At 59.7% G+C, this 17,823-nt stretch overlaps 1 protein-coding gene across 6 annotated transcripts in view; it reads right to left on the bottom strand.

Moving 5' to 3' along the window:
* Positions 1-16,633, bottom strand: part of Slc12a3 (solute carrier family 12 member 3) — a 30,957-nt gene extending 14,324 nt beyond the window's left edge. For 3 of the 6 annotated variants that reach the window (XM_076837895.2, XM_076837897.2, XM_076837900.2), the window contains exons 1-18: positions 16,352-16,633; positions 15,316-15,462; positions 14,292-14,367; positions 13,477-13,572; positions 13,080-13,219; positions 12,657-12,767; positions 11,401-11,512; positions 11,074-11,204; positions 7,725-7,809; positions 7,012-7,166; positions 6,760-6,867; positions 6,218-6,341; positions 4,626-4,727; positions 3,735-3,890; positions 3,111-3,210; positions 2,655-2,766; positions 2,072-2,212; positions 536-642 (exon numbers count right to left, since the gene is read on the bottom strand). In XM_076837895.2, the coding sequence (XP_076694010.2) occupies positions 536-642; positions 2,072-2,212; positions 2,655-2,766; positions 3,111-3,210; positions 3,735-3,890; positions 4,626-4,727; positions 6,218-6,341; positions 6,760-6,867; positions 7,012-7,166; positions 7,725-7,809; positions 11,074-11,204; positions 11,401-11,512; positions 12,657-12,767; positions 13,080-13,219; positions 13,477-13,572; positions 14,292-14,367; positions 15,316-15,462; positions 16,352-16,633 (2,285 nt within the window). The remainder of the gene's footprint in view (positions 1-535; positions 643-2,071; positions 2,213-2,654; positions 2,767-3,110; positions 3,211-3,734; positions 3,891-4,625; positions 4,728-6,217; positions 6,342-6,759; positions 6,868-7,011; positions 7,167-7,724; positions 7,810-11,073; positions 11,205-11,400; positions 11,513-12,656; positions 12,768-13,079; positions 13,220-13,476; positions 13,573-14,291; positions 14,368-15,315; positions 15,463-16,351) is intronic. The other 3 variants (XM_076837896.2, XM_076837899.2, XM_076837901.2) reach the window with 1 other exon arrangement.
* Between the last annotated feature and the right edge of the window lie 1,190 nt (positions 16,634-17,823).

The following is a 17,823-nucleotide window of genomic DNA, read 5'->3' as shown; positions in this document are numbered from 1 at the left end:
AGTCAACAGCTGACCGGGAAGCAGGGAGCAGGTTCCAGGGCGTCAGCTCTCAGCCTTGGCTCTTGAAGGAACGCAAGGCCTCGGGCCTCTGTGCAGCGAAGACCTCAGGCTGCAGGAATCAGCGGGCAGAGTCCACTCTGAGATCCCCAGGGAGTTCAGTCCTGGTCTGGTTTCCCTTCCCTTCTCAGCGACACCATCTCTTTAACAGTCCTCGGGGCCTTCTGAAGCCCACACGGAGGCTGCCGAGCTCAGACCTGCACTTCCAGCTACTCTGAAATATTGAAGATCTGGCAACGGTGGGGCCCACGTTTCTGTGCGGGCACAATCGGCTAGAGCAGCTCACCACAGTCCCCCCTGCTCCCTATTGTCCTACACCTGCCTGGTCCCTGCCAAATTTCACCCTCCCTAAGCCTTGATCACAGTGGACTCAACTTCTAAAAGTCCCCACTGGTTCCGGTCCACTGCCCCAGGTCCAGGAACCCCCCGTGGCACAAATCAGCAGACCCCAGGCCCCACTGCCCATGCCCTGGCTCACTGTAGGATGTCGATGTAGTCTTCCACCGTGGCTGGGTGAGCAGACTGCCAGTTCTTCTTGTATCCGACCACCAGGATATTGGGCTTCATTCTCCCCAGACCTGCGGCCTGTGTGAGGGAGCGTTGGTCAAATGGGCAGGGTTAGAGGGCAGGCCTCGCAGCTGGTGGGGTTCTGTCCTGTGACTAGGGTGGGCTTTCTCAGTCCGGCTGCCCTCTGTCCATGCTGTGGGGGCCCAGGGGCCTGTCCACCTGGACTCAGCTCCAGAAGGTGGAGCTGCAGCCAGGGCGGCCCCAGGGCCTTCTCCGAGCCAAGCCGGCTGCACTGTCCCAAGCCCTGTGAATGCGCCGGGTCCTGCTTCTTTAGAAGATTATTTCTCTTAGTGCAAGACTTGAGTTTGCATGTCAAATTTGGAGTATTCCTGGGGCATCTCATCCACACATCTTTTATACTTCTCTTCTTTTAAAAAAATATTTTAAAATTTAGAAAATTTTGAGGTGAAATTCACATAATAAAACCATTTTTTAAAAATGAAACTGGGCCTTTTAAAATAAGGAAACTGGGCCCCAGAACAGAACTCCCTGGAGATCTCAGAGTGGACTCCACACCCTGTAGGGGGACACAATATCTTTATTTTATTTTTGTTTTTTTATATGGTACTGAGGATCGAAGCCAGTGCCTCACACATGCTAGACAAGCGCGCTACCACTGAGCCACAATCCCAGCCTCTAATAAAACCATTTTTAAGTGTACAATTCAAAAAAATAAAATTTGAAGGATCAAAAAACTCCAAAACAAAATACAAAAAGGTACAGTTTAGTGGATCTAGCACATTCACCATGTTTAGTAAATTCATAAAGCCATCATCTCTACTTCCAGAATATTTTTATAACCCCACAAGAAGACCCAGGCATTTTATATTTTTAGTTTTGAAAAATAGTTATAACTATTGAGAAAGATGCTCATATGTTGATTTAGAATTAGCAACTGTTGTAATCTCATCCTTGTGTCTCATTTTACATAAGAAAACTGAGCAGTAAATGAATAGCCACGTGGAATGCTCTAGATTTATTTTTTTCTGTACGGGAGATTGAACCCGGGGCCTCCCTTGTGCATATGCCGGGCAAGTGCTCTGCCCAGGAGCTGCACCCTGAGCAAAGGCCTTCTAGATCTCTAGATCTCGGGCTGAGTGGCAGCCAGGTGCATCAGGTGGGGCCTTGACCCTCGGACACTATTGGTCTCTCACTGAACTGTTTTTCACTTTACTTTATGTAAATTATACCTGAGAAAAAAACCTAAAAAACAAAAAACAGCAACTGGCCAAGGTCACAGAACCCCTACAGGCTTCCATATCAGTTGCCCAAATCCTGAGGCTCAGAACGTGCCCACCCGTGCGAGAAGATCTGGAGGTGCAAGAAGGTGGGGGGGGGGCTTCTTGTTGCAGCAAACAGGCCTTACACTAGATCCCCAGGGTTCTCTGCCTTTCGGGGTGCACCTGAAGTAATAAGCCCCGCAGGGAGGCTCCCAGACCGGCCACACCTGCATAAGAATCTGCACCCCGCTGCGGAGGTCCTCGGCGATGACGTCAGAGTAGAAGGCCTTGATCTTCCTCTTGTTCAGCCACTTGGTGTGCCCGTGGGCAATGAGCCGCAGCTCGGGCATCCTCTGCTTTCGGGGTCCCTGTGGGTGGGTGGGGCAGGTGATATCAGGGGCTGCCTTCGCCCTCTGGCCTGGGAACCAGTCCCCCACCTGGCCCTCAGTTCCCCTCCTGGCCCACGGTCCCCCTCTGGCCCAGAGTCCCTCTCTGGCCCACAGTCCCCCTCTGGCCTGGGATTCAGTCCCCCTCCTGGCCCACCGTCCCCCTCCTGGCCTACGGTCCCCCTCCTGGCCCACAGCCTCAGGAGCATCTGGGGAGGCCCATTCTCCTTTACAGAGTTGGGGGAGGGAACCAGGCAGGGAGAGGGAGAAGGAGAGGAGAGGCGGGCGGGGAGGAGCCCGAGAGAGGGGCCACCCGGCCAGGCTCTGCTTGCCCCTCACCCCTCTGCCCCTGCCCCCTGCCTGGACACCCCAGCCAGGCGGCTCCCCCAGCAGCGCAAGGGCACTCACGGCAGGGGACACTCACGATGAGCACGTGGCCGCAGATCATTAGGCTCAGGTTCTGGGTAAAGGTGCCCACAAAGTCCACCAGGGCCGGGCGGAAGTTGGGGGGACCGGTGAGCACCAAGCACTGGGGGCTGAGGAGGAGCAGGAAGGGCAGGAGCTCAGGAGGGCGTGCACGGGGACGCTGGCGGCAGGTGCCCCAGGAGCTCTGCCACCTCCTAGGTCACCCTGAACCCCAGTGTGGCCTCAGGCAAGACCCTGCACACTTCCCAACTCCTCTTCTTGGCTCTAGGACAAGGTTGCATCCAGATTTTTTGAAGGCCATCGGTCTACATCTACGTTGTCATTGTTGCTCAGGTCACTAAACACCCCACCCAGTGCTCTTCCTTTGCCCTGCCCAGACCAGCTGCCCATGGAGGTGGACAGAACAAAGCAACCCTGACTCCAGCTCCTGGTGGGTCCCGGAACCTCTGCTCACCGGTAGTTCTTGATGTGGTCTTCCACCTCGTTGAGGCCCACCGAGTAGCTGAGGGCCAGGTTGTAGGAGCCCGCCTGCACCGAGGAGCCCCAGTTGACCTCTGAGGGAGGGAGTGTGGGGTGACAACGAGATTAGAAAATCCCTGGGGAAACCACTTTGTGGCAGGAGGGCAGGTCAGGGGGCTGCGAGGTGCCCAATGAGTGCGGGGCTGGCGGCCCACCATGCATCAAGGTATGGAACTCTAGGAGACGGACTCCTGCCCTGAGAGACCTCATGACCCTGAAAGGCCAGGTGCAAGCGCAGACTTCTCTCTTGGAGCTGTATTTCCTGGATCCCTGTCACCCCAGATCGCTGCTTGCATGTGGACACACCTCCAAGTCCAGGCTTGGTCCACCTGTCCTTCCAACAGTCACCCCTTGGCCACCCCTCAGGCCGAGGTGGGAGGCCCTACAAGCCCACTCAGGGCCCTTTGTGCTGGAGATCTCTGGTCCTGGGTCTCTAATGTAGAGATCTGGGCTCCTGGTGGGCAGAGGGCACCTGGCCCCGTGGGGAAGGCTGAGGGCTGGGGACCTGGAAGCCCCAGCCCTGGGCAGGGTTGAGCGCAGATGGCCTGTGCCCACGCACCTGGCTTTTTGTAGATGACGTAGAGCAGGAGGAAGAGGACCACGCCGATGGCGATGAGGGCTGCCCACCAGGTGAGCAGGAACATGATGACCACGGAGACCACTGCCCCGAACAGCGCCGTCCACTTGCTGTAGTATTGGAACGAGGGTCTCCACCCTGGGCGGGGGCTGGGGTCAGCAGCATGCCCTACACTAAGGAGCCTCCTCCAGGGCAGCACTGGGCAGCAGTAGTCCGGGTGCCCAAGGCCTGGATCCCCTTCTGTGCCTGCTAGCCAGGGACTCAAGGGGCCCCACCGGCCTTTCTTCCTGGCTGGGCCTGGAGGCTCTGGGGAGAACCGCATGCCTGCCCACGGGGAGGAGGCATCCAACTCTGGCCAACTCTGGCCACAGGACATCCAACATCAGCAACGGTGCCAGCTCCCCAGGCTCCCGAGGCCAGAGGGAGGGGGAGGCCTGGTTCTGCCTGACACCCCCTCCCCGCAGGCCAGAGCCATTGCTAGTGAGAGCTGCCCCAGGGCACCATGCACTTGTGGGTGATGTAAAAGGTGGCAATTTGGGGCTAAATGGGCTTCCTCTTTACTTCTCTTTACTGCCATCTGCCAGCAGTTTTTCATCGAAAACATATAAATCCATGATGTCCCATTGCAGGGATATGAGCGGTGTAACCAGAGCTGTGCGGTGCGCAACCTACAGCACTGTATGTGACGACCTTGTCTGACTTTGGGAAGTTCTCCCTTCCCTCTCTGGGGATGAGGTTCCTTGCTGGTGCTGGTAGAGGAAGCTCTTTCTCTACCATTCCACCTGAAGAGGGTCCCGGGGCTGCCCACCTGCCAGCCCACCTCCAACCCTGGCCCTCGGGCGCCTCTGGGTGCAGGGCGCAGAGTTTGCTCACCCGGTGAGTTGGTGATGGAGGCGTGGAAGCAGCTGAAGTTGATGAGGGCGTAGGAGCACAGGAAGAAGTTGGAAATGATGGGCGCAATGGTGTTGAGCTCGGCTGCAGGGACCCGGGGAGAAAGGAAGATCTGTCGGGCAACCCCCTGCCACCTGGCACCCTCCCTCAGAGATGGGGCCCCAGGCAGGCCGCTAGCCTCAGTCTCAACCTTCTCATCTGTGAAGTGGGTCCTGAGTCTTCTAAGCTGAAAGCTGTCAACTTTTAAGTGGACAAGGGCAGCATGGGAGCTCTCCCGTCAGGCTACGGGATGACCAGGGGCAGGGGCTGGGACATTTCTGACCACAAATTATAGTAAGGAATACACCCAGGACCCCTGAGAACTGTCACCCCTTCCCTGTCACTGTCCCCCATTGTCCCCAGATAAACCTGTGCACATGAAGCACAGGGCCCCTCTGGGGATCCCCCAAACAAGGCAAGCACCTCTTATGTGTTGGTCCTTCTGCCCCAGAGCACCTGAGATCATGGTCCACAGTTTAGCCAGCCAGGACGCCCAGAGCAGAGGCCTGGGCTCCTAGCTAGGGGGGGGGGGTGAGCAGGCAGCAGGGGTGGGTTCGTGCCAGGGCAGCCCTGTCTAGACTCCTCCACCCCCTGGGTACCACCTGCCACCAGGATCCAGGGGTGAGCATCTGCAAAGCTTCCCTTCGGTAGCAGTGACCAGACTGTCGGGGCAGGTCTCCGGTTGGTAATGGGTGAGGCCAGGCTGGGAGGCAGGGGTCTGGCTGTGGCAGGAAGGTGCCCACAGCTATGGCATAGGGAGCAAGGACTATGGACATCCCCACATGGCCACTGTCCTTTCTGGGTGTGGCCACTTCTCTCCTGGTGTTTCCTTAGCTGAGTTTTCAGGAAATACTGGGTGTGTGCACATGTGTGTGTGTGTGTGTGAGTGTGTGAGTGTGCATATGAGCGTGTGTGGGCTGTGCTTACTCGTGGTCTCTTCCTGCCCACCTGTGGCACACCTGTTATGCAATCTTGCTCCCATTCTGCAGATGAGGAAATCAAGGCCCAGAGAAGTGAAGTCATGTGTCCAAGGTCCCACAGCCACCACATGGCAAAGCCGGGGCAGAAAGTGGATCCACCTGACATGTACCAGGTGTTTCCCACCATGAAGACCAAGGGCCAAGAAAGTGGCTTTTCTAGCTCATGACCCACAAAGACGCTGACCAGGCTGTATCAGCTCCGGTCAGGGACCCTTCAGAGTGGCCTGGCTCCAAAGGCAGCCTGGGGGTACATTTAAGCCTGGGAATTCAGGGGGAGGGGATCGCAGCCGCCAGGACACTGGCGTGAGAGCCAGGGAAAGCAGGCAACCAGCTCGCTGTCTGGAGGAGGGGGGCTCCTTCCAGACGGGGCTAGCCCACTCGAGGGCCATTCTCCACTTGCGGAGGTTGGCTCAGAGGTGTGGCGTGCCCCAGTTTGGATGCCCAGCAGCAAAGAAAGCGCCCCTCTCTGGGTGCTCACTGACCCAGGCCTGGCTGGAGGAGAAGCAGGGAGAGGAGCCGGGCTGGGAGGGGGAGGCCGGGCTGGCAGCCTCTTACCAATGATGATGAAGGCCACTGCAATGGCATAGGCCAGCAGGTAGCCGCGCACGGGCTCCTTGTTCTTGCCGTAGCCTTTGCCAAAGAAGCCGATCAGTGGGTACAGCTGATCCTCGCACAGGCACTGCGGACACCGGGCACCGTGGCCACTCCCTGGCTGCCACGTGCCCCCCCCCCCGTCCTCCCAGGGCCCTCTGGGCTCTAGCACCTGCTTGGTCCCCTCTGTAGTATCAGAGGGCACCTCCTCAATCTGGGTCCCCATTTCTAGTTCTGCTAAATGGGTGAGCCCTCCCCCTCACCATGGAGATAGGACCAGGGCCAAACCAAGGGGGTCAGGCAGCGGGCAGAGGGCAGGTGAGCCTCAGGCCACCCACTGGGAGGGCCCGCTCCCTGCAGGAGCCTTTGCCTGGCCCTTTCTCCTTCCTCTAGACGTCCCTGTCACGTGACCCCTGAGAGTCCCCCCAGCAATCACCTGGGGACCCTTCCTCCTGGGCCTTCCAACCTGGTCTGTCCCTCACCTTGGCCCCTTTCTGCAGCCTCACCTGGAAGACCTTGGCAGCAGAGACCAGGCAGGCCAGGGCAGAGGACAGGGTGGCCCCGAAGATGCCGGCTGTGATCAGGGGCGCGAAGCCCGACACCAGGCTCATGGTCTGCAGGGATAGGGGCCTGAGCCGGGGCCGTGGCTGCCACCTCACCTGGGGCTCCCGGTGCCCTCTCAGGGAACGCAGGAGGCCGCTCGCCCCCCGTCCACCTGGCCTGTCCCAGCAGCGGGTCCCCAGAGCCAGAGCGGGTACCTGATAGTAGTTGATGAGGCCGTAGCGACAGCTGTGCTGCTGGGCGCACTCGGTGAAGTTCCAGCCGTAGCCGCAGGCCAGCCCCTCACAGGCACCCGAGCCAGGGGTCACCGTGTCGTTCAGGTCCCCGGAGGCGTCACGCACCACACAGGAGCCTGAGAGGAGGCAGGGGTGTGGGGCCGTCTCCCTTCCCAACTCTCCTGCCCCCAGCATGCTGGCCACGGCTGCAGGGATGAGAAGCTGTGGGCGTCAGCTCTCCCTCTATCACACGAGGAGGAGGGGAGCAGGGGGAGATGAGGGAGGGGTGACACACTCTGAGCCCCTCATTTTCTCCTTTGGGACCAGATGGAGTGTGGTGAGCCACAAAGGGCTGGGCAGTGGCAAGTCGCTTGCTAGCATCATCGCCACCAGCGCCACCCGAGGCTCAGAGCACAACCGGTCCTGCAGGGTCTTCACCCTCGAAAGTCCGGAACCTTAACGTTGACGGGACCAGAAGAACCGGGCCTGGCCCCAGTCGCTGTGCAGTTGCTCTGGTCACTGCCAAGGTGACGGATGCCCCAGAGGTAGGACTCAAGGACCCACGTCCTGGGTTGCCATGTCTTCCTGTTAGGGTCAGACCCCACCCTGGGGCCCCCTCCAGTGTCTGGGCTTCACCAACTCTGCAGGGTGGCACCAGGGTCCTCCCGGCCCCAGCCAGCTAGCCGGCCACTCACCGATGGTGGCTGAGATGGCCAGGTAGGAGATGGTGGTCCAGAAAATGGCCATGAGCGTGCCCTTGGGGATGGCCACAGCAGGGTCCTGCAGCAGGAAGGGTGCGTCAGGCAGCCCCACCCTTTGTCAAGGTCAACCCCTGACCTTGGCCCCTCAGAGCCCCCTTCCAGAACAGAGAGACACCTGGGATTGAGGATTCACACAGGAGGGACGTCACCACGACCAGGGGACAGGGCCACATCTAAGGCATAGGGAGCCCAGGGCGGGACAAAAGATCCCACAGCTCCACACCTGGGCTTGGAGGACCCTGGCTATACAGGAGGAGGGGCCAGGATGGCAGGCCCTGTGTGAGCCTGCCTGGGGTGCACTCCAGGTGACCGGCTGGGCAGTGGCTATTGTTCCACGCCTGGCCTCGTCTGTAAGTGGCCTGGCAATGGCGCAACCACACATGGGAAAATGAGTGGACCCTCACCAAGCTCCTGACCCGGCCCAGCTCCACCAGCTGCCACCACATGTGACTGATTTGTCCTGTTCCACGACAAGCCCCAGACTCACGCCTCCTGCTGGTGTTTTCCTAACAGTGGGGACGAATTCCCCTGCGTGGTCCCCCTCCCAGGCACTTTCTCAAACATAATTTCCTGAGAAGTGGCCTGCGCCCCTGCACCTGGCTCCTGGGGAACTGAGGGCAGGGTTGTGAGGGGACCCAGTGACAGAGCCTCTGGTGGCTCCATCCTGACCCTGACACTGGGGTCCACAGCCTCAGGATCTGCCCACTGATCCAGAGCTCAAGAGGCTGGGACTGTTAGAGTGACTTCAAAACCAGCTCCGTGCTCCAGACACAGAGCGGGGCGGGTGTCAGGTCTGCCTACTTGGGACCTCCCCGGTTTGCCCTGTCAACAGGTGGAAACAGAGACTGAGACAAGTCAAACTGAGGAAGAAAGGTGTGGCAGGCCGGGGCCAAGGGGAGGGGGGCCAGAGGGAGGCTGGCGTCTCAGGGCCTCCAGGTCTGGTCACTGCTGGGGTCTCTGATCTGGGGGCTCTGCAGCCCTGGTCCTGCCAGCCCGACCCAATGTCTGCACAAGGAATCCTGGCCCCAAAGGCCAGGCCAGCCTCCCACGCCATCAAATCCACATCCACCAGGAGCCTCAGAACATGGCCTGGTTGGGAACAAGCCCCTTGCAGGTGTGATTCGCTGAGGTGAGTTCAGGCTGGATTAAGTGGCCTCAAATGCAGTCACAGAGTCATTGTAAGAGGAGGAAAAGACACAGAGACACAGAGGAGAGACGGTCACATAATCAGAGATGCAGAGCCTAGAGCAAGGAACTCCAAGTCAGGGAACGCCATTGTCAGGGGCCACCAGAGCTAGGATGAGGACAGGAAGTTCCCCGGGGCCTTCGCATAGAACGTGGCCCTGTCATGACCTTGATTTTCAATTTCTAGACTCCCTGAACTGTGAGAGGAGACACTTTTGTATGCTCACCTCCCCCCACCCCCATGTCTTGGTCTGAGATCTCAGGGTGGCTACAAGTCAGGCACAGGTGGGTCCACGTCCCAGCCCGCCCCGTCCTAGCTGTGTGTCCTGGGAGAAGCCCCTTCATGTCTCTGAGCCCCAGTTTCCTCATCTATGAAACAAAAAAACAATCTGCCCCAGCAAGGACCCTCAATGGGAGTTCTTAGAAGGGGAGGCAGCATCCCACACATGGACAGGTCTTGGAACAGCACAAAAAATGTCTGTCGAGTGACAAGATGATCGTGGTTGAATTGTGGGCTCTGCTCTACAGACCGGCACTGCAGCGTCCATGCCGTCTGTGTGGCCTGGGCCACCGCTGCAAGACGGGGGCTTGCTTGTCTGTGGCATCGGGAAGTGACAGTGTTTGCAGCTAGCTCTTAGCACGTCCTCCTGGGGCCAGGCGCTGTCACCCTGCCCTGCCCCCTGTACATCTGGGAGTTGTAGGGACACTTGCCCAAAGTCCCACAGCGAGGCCATAAATGGGACCTCTGCTGCTGAATGAGCAGAACCAGGAGCCAGTGTCCCTTTTAAGGCTTGGCCACCCTTGGGACAGCACAAGGTGCCCCCTTACCCACTCAGAGGGTAAGGGGCCTGGCCCCACTGCCTGCACGCTGGGCCACTCGGTAACCGAGAAGCTTGACAAAGCAGCTGGATGAGCTCCCAGGCAGCCATCTCTCCTGGGGCTCTGAGGGGACCCGGCTGCCTGAGCACAGGAGGGACCTCTGCAGGGAGCTCAGAGCAGGCGGACCAGGCCTGGGCTGGCTGCTGTCTAGGGGAAGGAGAGGGCTGGACAAGCGCTCCCACATCCGGGCCCATGGTACACGCCCGGGGCATAGCCAGTTAGAGCAGGGCTGACCTGAGGATTGTCTTAATCCACTCAAGAACGCCTTTGGGGGCTGCAGACCGCAGGGAGGGTGACTGATTTCCAGCAGGCCACCAGCCTCCGCGCATCACCCACTCTTGCACACCATCTCCTTGGATCTTCCTGCCGGCAAAGCTCCCCGCCTCACCGCCGCCGCCCGGCTTCTCGGCTTTGGAAGCCCAGCCCCAGCCCCTGCTCTACCCAGAAGGTTTTCTGGGGTCTCTGCTGACATCCTTCTGTCCTCCCAACGGTACGGCTTCGAACTTTTCCTCCCACACCACCTTTCACCACGATTCAAACAATAAACAGTCTGACTGAAAGCTGGGAACAGGGACACACGGATGGGTGGATGTCGTTACTCTAGAAGACCCACAACCCCTGGGAGAACGGCCAGAGACGTTGTTTGAAAGACAAACAGAAACTTGGGGGGTGAAGAAACAGGCCAGGGATCTCCAGGTGGCGAGTCCAGCACAGTCAAAACCACGTGGGCAGTGGGGCTGAGGGCAGCAGATCCTGGGGCAGAGCAAGGGTCACAGGGACAGTGACAGATTTTGGGGACGAGCCTGGACAGGTGCCTGGAGCCTGGATCACCAGGCCAAGGAGCTGCAGAGATCCCGGGAGGTCAGCCCAGCACAGGTGTGCACATTCAAGACTGAGTTTCAGAATGTGGCTGCTGGGCTGCTCTTCCCTAAGGCCCAGAGACCCAGGAACTAGCGGGGAGACCAGCACATACTGGGGTGTTGCACAGGTCTCGAGCCCAGGTGGTATCAACAACAGCCTCAGAATAGAATAGAAGGGAACTGGTTTGGATTGGACCAAGTAGAACTGGGCTGCACCGGTTGAAGCTCTGACCCCCTTCCCTGCCCAGGCTCATGCCAACTTCCACGCCCGGCAGCAGATCCTGCTGGGACAGGGAGCAAGACTATCCTCACAGTCCCCCCCAGTGCCGGGATGCAGGAGGGACAGGTGTTCTGCTCACCTTGAGGTCCCCAGAGATGTTGGCCCCGGCCAGGATCCCGGTGGCCGAGGGGAAGAAGATGGAGAACATCCCGAAGAAGCTGCCATCAATGCCCCTCCAGTCGGGCACCAAGTTCTGAACAAAAATGTCCCCTGGAACACAACCTGAGTCAGGGCTGCCTGGACCGTGTGGCTGTCCAGGACCAGCCAGGCAGGCCGTCAGCTCCCCAGCAGCTTCTAGCTGTGGGCGAAGGGGAGCCCATCCTCCTGGTGCCCCACAGTGGGCCAGGTCCGTGGACAAACTGTCCCCTCCCCAGAGCCATGGTCAGGGACCCCAAACTTCACATACCCCGGTAACTGAAGAAGCCCTTGGAGGCCTTGTCCTCTGATGGGGGTATCAGGGTCCCCACCAAGTAGTTGGCAAAGGAGACCATAATGACAAGGAAGAACAACACCTGGGCCTAGGGGAGAAGGGCCCCAAGGTGAGACTGCAGTTCCGCATCTTCTGGGGGCCCCACGGGAGGATGTGCCCACCCCTCGCCCCGGCAGACACTCCCGCCATTCACGGCCATTCCGCAGTAGCTCTGTTGGAGGAGCTGGGGTGCAGCAGCGGGCAAGGTGGCCCCGGCCTCTTGTCTTGGCTGATGGGTGGGAGGAATTTAGAGCAGGAACAGGGGTGTGATGGGCCTGAGTTGGGGCTACTTGAGCAAGGTGGTCTGGGGAGGTGACGCCAAGGAGAAGACTTTTTTTTTTTTTTTTTTGGTGCCAGGGATTGAACCCAGGGTGCTTCACCCCTGAGCCCCCTTTCTACATTTTATTTTGAGACAGAATCTCACTTTAGTTGCTAAGTGCCTTGCGAAGTTGCCGAGGCTGGCTTTGAACTTGTGATCCTCCTGCCTCAGCCTCCCCAGCCCTGGGATTACAGGCGTGCGCCACTGCACCAGGCTCAAGAAGACTTTCAAGCAGACGCATAAAGGAGGAGGATGAGTGAGCCTGATCTGGGATTAAGTTAGTGCTTGGAGAAAGGGATCAGAGGGCCACAGACAGGAGGCCCAGGGCCTGTGGGCCCCTTCTGGTCGAGTCCCAGGCTGTAACCCAACACTTCCTTATTTCATATACTGAGCCTCTGACTCGTGGCTGGACACGAGACTCAAATGAGTCTGTTTTGCAGCTGCACGTGGCCTGAGGCCAGGTTCTGGCCACACAGGAGCAACAAGGGCAGCTCTCAGCTTGAGCCATCAAGGAAGGGAAGGGGCTCCTCCCTTCCATCTCGCCCTTCTTCCCTCTCCCGCTGCCTGGACTGTGGGCAGTGTGAGGGCAGCCACCGTGGACCAGGAGAGCCACACCCCAGGGATGCAGAGGCCACAGAGAGGAGGAGTCTGGGGGTCCAACTACCCCCGTGGAAGCCTCCATGCTGGCCCTGGACCATGTCCACCAGGACTGTTGCAAGAGAGAGAATCAAAGTCCCTCTTGTTGGAGGCACTGCTAACTTGGGCCTCTTTGTCATAGCAGCAGAACTTGGAGCCCAGCTAATACAGATAAGAAGGGGCAGAACCAGGGCTGAGCTGCTTCTCTCCCTGCCCCTCTCCCCCGGGCCTTCCTTACCTTGGACTCCCATTCCATGCCAGCCAGGGAGATGGCCAGCAGCACCGTGACCGTGGCCACGCCGATGATGCGGATATCGTTGATGGGGTCCACGATGGGTGTGCCGTACTCCTGGGGAGAGGACGCAGGCTGCCCTCTGAACACCCCACTGCTCCAGACCCCTCCCCTTTGTGTGGGGGTGCCCTCTGATAGCAAAATCCCCATACAAGCACCTTCCGGCCCTCAGTCCCCCAAGGTGGCTCTGCATGGGCCTGGACAACGTGGTCCCCAAGGCAGCACACGCCCCAAGAGGGCACTTGTGGGGATGGTCTTTGTTTGATGAGATCATCATCGCCACAGACTGTGGCTGTGGTCCCTGAAGGGTGAGACTAGGCTGTGGGGAGGAAGGACCCAGGAGGGGTTGCAGTTCCAGCCCCACCTCACCTGGAGCAGGTCCCGCACGGTCTCTGCGAAGCCCACCGTGTGCATGGCCACACCCACAGCGTTGGCGAAGGCGAAGATGAGGCCGATGGAGCCCCCCAGTTCAGGGCCCAGACTCCGGGAGATGAGAAAGTAGGTGCCACCTGGCAGGGACGAGCCAGGAGCCGGGAGACCAGAAGAGTCACCCGGGCGGGTGGGGTGGGGTGTGCTTAGGGCAGGCAGAGGCTGGGGAGAGGAGACATGGGGCTCCCAGGGCAGGAGTAACCAAGGCCATCCCTCCTGGAGCCCCCACCTGGAACCTCAGGAGCAGCCTGGGGCATCCCACCGGTGGGAGCAGTTCAGAGACCATTCCCAGGGTGGGGATTGGGGCCGCCTTCGAGAAGAGGAGCCCGGGACCCACCTGACTTGACCTTGCCGTTGGTGGAGATGGCCGAGATGGAGAGGCCTGTGATGGAGGTCACCATGACCGAGAGCAGGATGATGACCCAGGTCAGCACTGTGAGGGGGGAGCCCCAGAGCTCAGTGGGGTTCCCAGGCGAGGAGCTCTGGAGGGACCTGAGTCTGCCTACTACTCAGTGCCACCCAAGTCACTTCCCTCCTGAGTCTTGGTTTTGTCATCTGAAGAATGGGTCTCTACCTCCCGGCATATCCTGACTGGTCAGGGAGCTCGGGATCCACAGGAAGGGATTGCTACGTAGGAAAGGGGAGGCGACTTCCTTTAAGGAAGTGATCGATGCCACTGGATGAGCGCCTCTGGGTGCCAAATCCTAGGCTGCTCTTCCTGCACCCTATAAACCCCACAGTGGCTCTGCAACAGGTACTACAATCAGCTCCATTTTACTAATAAGGAGACCAACGCTCAGAGAGGTTAAGAAACTTGCCCAAGAGCACACAGCATGGTGCAGAACTAGCTTCCGAACCTCTGTCTTCCAGAGGCAACCCCGAATCTGCGTGCTGTGTGGTAAAAACTGGCTCAGAGAGGTTGAGTGACTCACTGAGGCCAGGCAGGGGGAGCCCTGGGACGGCTGGCTGCAGGTCTGTTGAGTCTGTGCCATGCCATCCTCGCTTTGGTCCCTGAAGGGGTCCAGGGCTGTGCCAAGGAGGAGCCTGCCTGGCCTGTGGTCTCTGCAGCCCAGGTTCAAGCCTGCTCCCCAGGGGCCTAGGAGGTGGAGGAGGACGGCTCCCTCAGGGTCCTTTTCCCCGAGGGGCACTCACCAATGCCCGCCTGCGCCGTAATCCAGGGGAGCCGCAGGTAGAGGATCACACCCCAGATGTTGAGCATGCAGCGGATCTGAGAGGAGAGTGAGGTCAGAGGACCCTGGGGAGCTGATACCCCCAGGCCCAACACTCGAATCCCTGTCCCCGGTCATGGCATGGCCCTGGGCTGCCGGCTGCAGGACACCTGTGTCCCTCCTATGCTTTTCCCACTCAGCAGGTTCAGCGGGGCAGAGGGGCAGGAGGGGACACCCACCTTCCTCTTGCCCACTCCTGTCCCCCGCCCATCAGAGCCTGAACTGGACTACAGTGTGATTGCCGCTCGCCCAATCCCCAGCCCAGGAGCGTGTGCCCCGCAGCCCAGCCTTGGCTCCAGTGGTCAGCTCTTGGCCCAGGATTGACATTCCAGGCAAGCCCAGCGAATGTGGCTGAATTGCTGTCCCGCTCACAACAGAAATCAAAGCTCCTGCTGCGGTGACCTCCCCTTTGAGATTTAAAGCCCAGTCAGAGGCCCCCATGGAAGCCCAAGTTCCAGGTGGGAGCGCCTGGTATGTCTTCGGTTCCACCAGTTGCAGGGCGGGTAGGGACATGCGGTTTGCACAACTGGGGAGATTTCCCAGGTCCTCGGTCTGCTCCGAGATGCTGCAGAGGACCACACCAGACCCAGGCAAAACACAAAACCCACGATTGTGGCCTGTGTACGTGCTGCCATCTGGTGGCATGTTGGGGACACAGCTTTTTCCTACTAACTCCCGCAGGCATTGATCACATTCTCATTTAAGGCTCATTTCACAGATGAGGAAACTGAGGCACAGTGGTTAAGTAACTTGTCCAAGGCCACACGACTACTATGGCCAAGTATAGATCTGGGTCTCAGGACATGGGACAGAAACGGGGGAGGAAAACCCAGAGAAAAACTGAGGTCACTGTCCTGATAGGGAAACTGAGCTCCAGGCTGGGCCCTGAGTCTGCTGCCACTCACGTGTGAGGCCCAGAGCTCCGCCCTCACCCTCACCCCACTCACCATCACGCCCTTGACCCAGCCGAAGCGCACGGGCTCCCCGGGGCTCTTGTCACTGTTGGTGCGGGCCTCGTCGTCCACCAGCCCGTCCGTCATCTCGTGGCTGGGCCGGCTGTCGAAGGCCAGGGCATGCAGGTGGCTGCCCTCCTGCTGGGAGCCCAGAGCCCACAGGTCAGGCGGGCAGCGTGCTGAGCCACCACGCCACGCGTCACAGGCCAGCAGCCCCCAGCACGGCTCACTGCACACAGAGCTGCTCCCGGGATGTTACAAAGCTCCAAACAGAGGAGGAGCCACCAGCCCTGGAAGTTCTGGATGCACCTGTCCGTGGCGCCTCCTCTCCGCTGGGGAGCAGTGGCCTTGGGGCAGAGCAGGCTGCACACAGCCTAGGGGTGGGCAGGGCTACTGTCACCCCAGGGAGGTGAAACCGTTTGTCCAGGGCTGCACACGGTGCCCCAGCAGCCCGGCCTCTGCCCGGGTGTGGTAGGTCCCCCAGCCTGTGCCCCCTCTGGCAGCTCTTCTCTGGGCCTTTCTTCCCAGCCCCCCACTCAGAGGCCCTGCATGGGACAACGGGGCCTCCACCTCGGGGGCTAGGATGGAGGTTTGCTCTGGGGACAGAAGGAGTCCTGCAAGTTGACCAAGTCTCAGCCCAGAACCAGAGTGATTCTGCCCAATTATCAGATGGGAAAAGGACCCCCACAGGGATGGACAGCCCAGCTCCCAGCCCTCCACCCTTCCCTGTCCCACCTCCCAGGCTGCACAACCTCCGTCTGAGTGCCCCCAGGGACTGGAAGCCCATTTCCTCCCTAGGCAGCCTGCCCTTCTTTCGGTTGCCAGTGATGGACAAGATGAATTAGAATATGCACCCTGAGCTTCACGACCCCCTCTCTCCCACTATTTCTTTTGGACCTCTCTGACTTTGAGGAAGACACTTATCCTTCCCCACAGCACAGGTGACAGAACTGAGGCTCAGAGAGGTTAGGTAACTGGGTCAAGGTCACACAGCAGGGAAGTGGCTCATCTTCTGAGAGATGGCCCTTACCTTGAGGAAGGAGTGCAGGTCGGCCAGTGTGGGCCGGACCTTCCGGGGCTCCCCGGGCAGGGCACTGTCAGCGTAGTGCTCATAGGCGGGGACCGCATCCATGGTGTTGTAGCCGAAGGTGCGCATGTGGAAGGTGCTGCCATGGGTCAGGTGGCTGGGGTGGCTACTGTCATAGGCTGCTGGTGGCAGGGGCTCATCGCCCCCCAGGAGTGTGCTGATGGTGAAGCGCCCTCTGCACAGAGCAGGGTCCCCGGGCATCTCCGTGGTGGGCAGTTGGGCCATTGTGGCTCTGGGTCTCAGGGAGGGGTCCAGGGTCGGCAAGGACAAACAGGGTGGCTTTATAGGCTGGGCCATGGCAGGGAGAGGGCGGGGAGGTTGGCTCAAACCGCCCTCAGCTGGCCAACAGGGTCCCCAGACAGGGTGGGAGGTGGAGCACATGCCCACTGCCAGCCTGGCCACCATTCCACCATGGACACAGGGCCCCGCCGCAGACCAGCAGGACGGGGCGACCCAGAGACACCCACTGAGTCCTGGGGCAGCTCTTTGCAGTCTGGGGGCACTGAGATCCTCAGCCAGGACCAAGGAAGAGGACCCTGGGGGGACCTAGAGATGGCCTGGGGGTCTGAGAATCCTACCCAGCAGGCTCACAAACCTCTCGTTGTGGGGTGTGGTATTTATTTTGATTTATTTAATATTCTTAATACATGAGAGGAACATTTAAGATGGATGTGAGACGGAAGCCTCCCTGCTCCAAATACCATCCGCCCCGTCTTTGCCCTTCCACAGTCGTCTTAGCATCCAGAAGTCACTGTGCGCAAGCAGCCCCACAACCTGTAGCCACCAGTGGACACATGCGCCTGCGGGCTTGGGGATGGTCAGCATCAACCACAGGGGCCACACTTCCCTGCTGCCTGCAGGGCACAGGTGGGAGCCCGAGAGCCGGCACTTCCCTCCCCAAAGCCTCCCCACAAGCCCCGGCTCCCGAAGGGGGAGGTGCGCCAGGTTGGACCAAGCTGGGTCCAGTTTTGCCCGTCCCCTGAGGCCACACCTTAGATGCACATTGGCAACGGATGCAAGCCCTGGTCACCAGGGTCACCTGAGGCCCGTCGCCGCGGCGGGACAGTGGTTGAATTTGAGCTGCAGGGGGTTGAGAGAGGTGGATCAGGGTTTTAAGAGATGAGATGGGTGGAGGCTTGGTATGTCCCCAGAAATGAAGGACATATTTCTCCAGCTGCTGCAGGACGGTCCACCCCACTGCTTCCCCTCCCCCACGGCTACGTTTCCCCCAACAGGAGGCATCCAATGACTGTGGGGCAGAAAGGTCTGGCTCCCCTCAGGTCAGCTGAGGCGTGGCGTCTACACCGCAGCCCGCTTCTCCTCTGCCTGGTGCTACTTCCCTCCTTCTGCCCACGATCTGACCCTAGAGCCCTCCCTGGTGGGGGCCCTGAGCTCTACCTGTCTCCGCCTGCTTC

The sequence above is a fragment of the Callospermophilus lateralis genome, chromosome 18, assembly GCF_048772815.1.
Source record: "Callospermophilus lateralis isolate mCalLat2 chromosome 18, mCalLat2.hap1, whole genome shotgun sequence".
Taxonomy (NCBI): domain Eukaryota; kingdom Metazoa; phylum Chordata; class Mammalia; order Rodentia; family Sciuridae; genus Callospermophilus; species Callospermophilus lateralis.
Note: the sequence above shows the minus strand (reverse complement) of the source record. Positions and strands in the feature narration are given on the sequence as shown.